The 7,101-nt window shown below is 38.5% G+C and overlaps 1 protein-coding gene across 16 annotated transcripts in view; it reads left to right on the forward strand.

The window, feature by feature from the left end:
- Nucleotides 1-7,101, forward strand: part of LOC102671224 (serine/threonine-protein phosphatase 4 regulatory subunit 1-like) — a 111,361-nt gene that overhangs the window by 98,084 nt on the left and 6,176 nt on the right. For 15 of the 16 annotated variants that reach the window (XM_006620146.2, XM_006620150.2, XM_006620144.2 and 12 more), the window contains 2 exons: nucleotides 6,159-6,301; nucleotides 6,549-6,686. In XM_006620146.2, coding sequence (XP_006620209.1) covers nucleotides 6,159-6,301; nucleotides 6,549-6,686 — 281 coding nt within the window. The remainder of the gene's footprint in view (nucleotides 1-6,158; nucleotides 6,302-6,548; nucleotides 6,687-7,101) is intronic. The other variant, XM_006620147.2, reaches the window with a different exon arrangement.

A 7,101-nucleotide genomic window follows, 5' to 3' on the forward strand; every position in this document is an offset into this window, starting at 1 on the left:
GAACGAAACAACGTTTTACTGCTTTAACGTTTTATCCTTTATTAAAAAAATTTCAAAGAAAAACGTAAACGTTCTTTCAAACTTTTAATCTTTTTTTGATAGTTAATGTACATAATATTTTTAACCAATAAAATTTTATAATTTATGAAATTAAATTTAAAAACATCGAAGATAAACGCGATCGAGGGTTTGTTGCACTTTTATATTATATTGCATCATAATACGTATTTTGCAAATCGCACCTTATGAGACAAAAGGATTGGAAATAATTCTGAGCCAAATCCTTGATTGCTTGCACACGACGAAATTTGTCGATGCAATCTTGCATTCTTGCCGAGATGCTGTATTTTTTTTTTTTTTTTAATTTTTGCCTTTTAATTTTTGTTTATACAATCTGTTTGCTTTGCTTTATAATAATTTTAATCATATTTTTTTTTGATATATAAAACGTAGAATCACATTTTATTTGTGTATATCACGTTTATTCCACACTTCATAATTGCACGATTCTTAAAAAAATGAAATGAATATTTGCTGAAAAAACAATAGTATATTTAACCTTTGCAAATCTCGCTGCGCAAAAAAAAATTTTATGCCGAATAAAAACTTTTCTCCGCTAAAACTAACTATTCAGGCAACGAGGAAAGACAGACGATGTGCACGTTGCCATGATGCTTGAGAAACAGGTTATCATCACATTTATTGCGCTTCATTTTCATCAACCTTCATTTATATAAAAATCACTCGAATTAATTCTAATAATTGGATCTGGCAATAATAATCTTGTTTCGCGTAAAGGAAAAATCGAAATTATAAATTCTCGTGATCGAATCTAATTTGAAATACTTGAAATCTATTACACAAGTAAATATTTTTAAAAATCTTTTATCTCGTTCCGAGACGCTTCTTACAGAAATACCGATCGTGAACGAGGCGTTCTCGTCGTGGAAGAAAAATTGAAATACGTGCACGGGGATAGGCGCTATGTGTTTCCCTCCAGAAAATTCCTTTTTAGGCGGTTCGCCATTTGTTTTTCCGGTTGCTCGGCTCCGTTTCCTCGAACGAAAAACATGGAACGAAAATCGTGGGTGGGATATTGGGAGAAGTTTAAAAATAGAAGGGCCGGGACCCGTTTTTGAGAGAAGACAGAAACGTGTTCCGCGTTTCCAGTGGGGTAAACGACGAAGAAGCCAGTTGGGGTTGCAGACGACGAGGCTGTTGCTCCGTATTAGGTGACGACAAGATTGTCTCCGCTTCCGGTGTAGCACGCGCCTTGCCGGAAGTTTCTCGTTTCTTTGATTTCCCTATGCAACGTATTTACGAGCTATAGTTCCTTTTATAGTTTCCTTTTTTCTTTTTTTTTTTGCTACGATTCATTTTCGAAACGAAACAGGCGTTTCAAGGATCGATACAAGGATATATACTTTTCTTTTCTTTTAAATTATCATAAACATTCCGCCGTGAATATAAAGATATTTGCTTTAATATTTCCTTACAACGTTATATTTTTTTTTCATTTTATTACAAATATGAAAATGCATAAAATTTATTATTCCTCGACACGCTTTTTTTCGGATACGCTTGGTCTTTTCAAAGATAAAACAAAGTGATTTTATTCTCGATATTATACTTACATCTACATCGTTAAAATTATTTTAACGAAAGGAATAAATGACACGGTTGGTCAGGTAGTTGGAGAAACAATGCGATGCAACGCGTCAATAGCGCCCTTCTATTCCGTTTCTTCGAAGATCGAAAACGATCGGAAATATTTTTGGCCGAGGTTTCGTAGAACCGAAGAAGAAGCATGTTCAAAGGTCATCCGTGACATTCCGTCGATGAGTATCTACTTGTGAAACGTCACCCTAAACGAAACCCGAAATACAGAGAGAAGAAGACGAAGAAGAAGAGGGAAGAGAGAGAGAGAGAGAGAGAGAGGAAGGAGGCACCTTTGAAAAAGCAACAGCTACCCACTAGTATGGGCCGACAACGATCCTTCTGCGAAAAGCGTTTTCTTTTTACCTGGACCGGTTCGGGGAAACGTGGAAAATAACGCGCCACTGCGTTTTCATCCCAGTGATGGCTCCTTTCTTTTCTCCAGCCTTCGAAAACACTTTAAGACCGCCGCGTCGATCTCTGCGGGACTTTCCACCATCACGTGAAACAAACGCACGCCTCTACTTTTATATCTTCGTCGCGTGACAGTGCTCTCTTACAAATACACGACTCCGCAACGACAAAGAGAATCATAGAACAATTGCAAATATGTAAATCCATCGATCCTATTTAGACGCTTATAATCGTTAACGAATCTAGAATGGAAGGGAACACGTACGAATGATGGATATTCGACGCGTGTGTTTTTGCCAAAAATTAGCGCATTGCTTTTTAATTTAATCATACGAATCGGTCGTATCGACGTCCTATAATTTGAGGAAAATACAATAATAGTTTTATAGCGAATAGAAAAATAATTATAGATCCATAGAATAACGTCCATTTTCAATATCATAATTATAATTTACGCGTATCTTTTTAATCAATTTATCTAGAAAAAAAATAAAATTGAACGTTAATGTTTTTGTTAAATAAAAAATATAGACAATGGTCGAAATATTTTGAGAGTGAGCACATGGTTCTGCGAAGGTTCGTTTCGATATCAAGAAAGGCGCGAAAAATTTAAGATGTACAAGTTTCAATATACGAGTAAGAATAGTAATAACTTTTTAATTAAATATCAATATTAATAGTTCTTACATTTCACTTCAATTTTTTTTATCTCTAATTATTAAATCAAAACAAAATCATATGTATTCGCTATACGAGGTAAAATGAGACGCTTTAAAGAAAAGTAAAATAGATTATATATAATCTATTTTAAAATAATGAAAATGTTCCTTTTAACATATATTTATTCTTAAAACCATTAAAGATTAATTTAGATTGCGAAAAATCGAATGCTAATTTTGTAAAAACGGAGAATTTTCGAGAGAAAGAATTGTCGAGTCGATCGATTCAACTTATCTACATTTTCTCACTGAGTCTAAGATTTCCGATACTTGGAATCCCTTCTTTCTCACTCTTCACTCGTCTTAATCGATTATCGATGTAATTCGAAAGTAGAAAATAGATCGTACGGAAGAAATTTTCCAAGTTTTACCAAGATTCGATCGAATATGCGGTGCGCGCGCATTTTGTCTTACGTGGCGTCGAACGTTTCCCGAAGAGAGGTGCAACTGTCGAAAAAAGATGCATTGTGACGCATGATCCGTCGAGTGTTACATACCGAGCGGACTATTTTTAGGGAGCGGAGGAACATGTTGGCCGTAACACGTGCCGGTGTTTTTCCGTGAACCGATCGAAGCGTGGAAAGAGGGAGAGAGCGACGCGCGGCAAAAGAGGAAAAGTAGATGAGGGTTGGCCTCGAGGAAGCAAGATTTCAGGATTCGGGGGCACGCGACACACGCGTTCACGTATTTTTGGACGAGTCGCTTCCTAGAGCGGCACGGAAGTCGAAGGGGATCGCGAACACGCGCGCCCCTTTTCTTCTTTCGATCAACCTGAGCCAGAGAGAACGGTTTCTCCCAATTCTCCGCCATATATAGAATGGAAATACGTACGAGCTTCACGAATATTTTCTTTCTTTTCTTTCCTTTCATTTTCCTTCCGATTCGCTTTCCTCCTTCCCTCTTTGTTCCAGCACAAGTTGTAACGCGAAAACATCCATGATTCGAGGATAAATTTTATAATTGGAAATTATAATTTATCTGTTTCGAGGAATGATATGTCATTTTTAAGAGAGGAAAAGAAAACGCTTTCTCAAAAATGAAAAGAATTCAATCAATGTCTTTACATCCGATATATATCACGTCGATCGATCGCCGTCTTCGTACAACTAGGTTAATCTTCGTGGAACTACGAAGAGAAAAACTGACTATATATATATAGATACATAGATTCCCGATTTCCTTTTTCTCATCAATCGCGCGGATAAAGAAGCAAAAATTTCATTATCGTCCTCGATAATTTCGATTCGAATGACGAATCGATTCGGAATCGTGATTCCTCGATTTGATTCCTCCTCCTTGTTTCTAAGAGACCTCCACGCGATCTCGAAAGAAGAAGACACGTACACGTAGGTATATGTCAGGAAGGACGAAAAAGAGCGGGAAGCATCGAAGGAAGACGCGAAGAAGTAAAAGACGACGGTTCGAGATGGAGGAGGGTAAATAATCGGTGGACGCCTAATCCTGTAGGAACGCAGCGGGATATTTTTGGCGGGATCTCGTGTCCCGGACAGAAGGCTGGAGGATGGAGTAGGCGGGGAACGGTAGATAAGACCCAGCGCGTGATTAATGGACTAGGGTTGGTTGCTTAGCGTGCGGAAAGGGGAGGGGAATGGAGGGTGTTGTTCGCGTTTCGTCGGCCGACATGAACGATCGTAGAAATCGGTGGGAAACGGGAAACGAGGGGAAGGGAGAGGGGAGCGGAAAAAACGAGCACGTGCTCGGACCGTGGGCCTCACGAAAACGACCGAAAACGAACGAATCCCCCTACCCTCCCTCTCTTTCTCGCTTCCTAGTTGGGCCTTGCCGCCAACTGGTGGGGCAACAGCTACCCTTCACATCCCCCCACTCCTAGGTGGAAAAGTTGGACAAATCGGGAAGGTGCGTTTCCCGCGACGTACGACCCTCAGTTGCACCCACGCTCGTCGCTTTGTAACGTCCTTTCTTCCGAGTCGTTCGCACTCTTCTTCGGAAAACAATTTTTCCCGCGTTTTTTCGCTGTTTCTCGATTAACTTAAATTTAACCAATTACTTTAACTGGAAAGTGAAATTCCGTTTATTTTTCGTTTCTTCTTTTTTCTTCCTTTGTGTTTTTCGACGTGTTTATAGAATTTTTACAAAAATTCGTCGATTTAATTTTTTGTTTAATTCAAGTATTCCGTTTGCGTTACTCATCAAATCGGAGGAAACGTTATGACACGTATTGGAATACGAAAAGCCTAAAAGTTTTTTCCCAAATGTTGGAGATCGATATTTAGGGAAAAAATACGATGGTATGTGAATTTTCTCTTTTATATTCGTATCTTATTATTAAATTTAATCCTATCAGTTGATCGTTTTTCACGTGTTAAAATTATAATTTATAGAAAACGTTTTCCCGAAATTCCATTCCATTGTGAAACGCTATCTCGATTCCAAGATTCCCGAGCAAATTAACGAGCGACGTAATTCCACCACATTACACCTGTCCAGTGTGTTAAGCGGAAGGAGAATCCGCGTGGTCATTCCCCTAACGATCAGCCCGGGAGATTCTCGTTTTCTTTACGAGCATTTCGTAGTGTTGCAAAAGTGCAACTTTTCCTAATCAACGGGGGGGGGGGGGGGGGGGGGTTGTGCCCTCTCGCGGCGTCGCCTTTCTTCCTCGTTCAGATATTTCCACGAAAACGCCTCCGTCGGGGAAATAAAAATGTCCAAGGTCGAGGAAACGTTCAACAATGGCCCCTTGCCTTTCCCTACTGTTTTTTTCGCTTTCGACGCACGAATGATCGCCGGTTAACGGCCGATCGTGAGTTGCAAAGAAACGATCGGATTCCTTCTTAAAATGCCCCAAGTTCTTTCCCCTCTTGACTCGGAAACAATCGATCAAACTGGCCCTTCTTTTATTTCTTCTCCTTTTTTTTCTTTCTTTTTTTTTCTTTTTTTTCTTTTTTTTCTTTTTTTTTTTTTTTTTTGCAATTAGGAATAACGTTAGATTCGCGGGAAGAAATTCTCGTTCCGCGATCCGTGAATATTCCACGATTAATTAATTATTCGAGGGAAATTTTTGGCGGATATCTCGCCTATTCGATCGTATCGGTGCCGATTAAAATAAATTTACATTCACGGTAGTCTGGGTACCGTAACTCGTGAATTCTTGAATTTTTTTTCTTCGTTAGGATGATGAAAGAAGGAAAAAGATCAAAAAGTTTGCTCTTTCGCGAACAAATTAACGATCTTTAATCATCTGTAACTGTTTATTTAATAATAAGGAAGGGATCTTTGTCGGAACGATTTTGAATGAAAAAACGAAGGAAAAAAAAAAAGAAAAAGATAAGAATTTTTTTTTTTTAAAGGAATTTGAACGATTCAAAAATCCATTCTTTCTAATTTCAGACACTCAAGTTCGGTTGGACCTGGTGGAGCATATACCTCATGTGGCGACGATCTGCCAAGAATCTCCTCATCTATTCGACAATGTCGTTCACGATCATTTGCTCGGTATCATTATCAAATATCTACAGGATCAAGATAACCAGGTGAATATTTCTACGATCCATGTTCCCGTCACCGTTTATTATCGAATCATTGCGTTTATGTACGATAAGTATCTTTTCTCTCTTATGTAAAGTCCCCTTCGACAGCCAGGGATAATACCCCCTCTCCTTCGAGAATCGTATTTTTCTCTCTCTGTTCCTTTTTCGCCAAGTTACCGTAACGCGGCAACGAATTGTACAATCCATTGAAGAATTCCTTTTTTTTTTTTCTTTCTGGTTGTTGGCCTAGGTACGAATGACAGCCCAGACAGCGGTGTTAACGTTAACGAAGAAGGGAGTTCTCGACAACATCACGATCGAGGTCAAACTGTGTCCCGTAATAGAAACCCTCTGTAGGTCCGTCGATTTCCTTAGCTCTGGCATCTCCGTAAGTTTCCATATTATTTTTTTTTTTTTTTTTCATTTTGCGTTTCTTTCGTTTTCCCGACTTTTTCTTTTTTATACCATAAATTTACCTCATTCTTTTTTTTTCCCCCCCTGTTATCATTATGTTCTTTGCCTATAATAATCCAATATATAGACTTTAATTCATCGACGTCGTTTCTGGATCAAAGAAGAAGAAGAAGATGATGATGATGACGAAGAAGAAGAAGTGGAGGAAGAGGAAAGAAGAAAAAGAAGAGAACGAAAGGAAAAGGGAAGACTTGAGGAAGGATCGCGATGTCGAACGAATTCCTAACGTCTATCATCGTCCAAATTTTGTTCCCGTTTCGCGAATTTTTGCGAGATTTGTATGTTTCTTTCTTTTTTTTTTTTTTTTTTTTTTTTTTTTTTTGGGAAAA

Source organism: Apis dorsata, unplaced genomic scaffold, assembly GCF_000469605.1.
Source record: "Apis dorsata unplaced genomic scaffold, Apis dorsata 1.3 scaffold_486, whole genome shotgun sequence".
In the NCBI taxonomy this organism is placed as follows: Eukaryota; Metazoa; Arthropoda; class Insecta; order Hymenoptera; family Apidae; genus Apis; species Apis dorsata.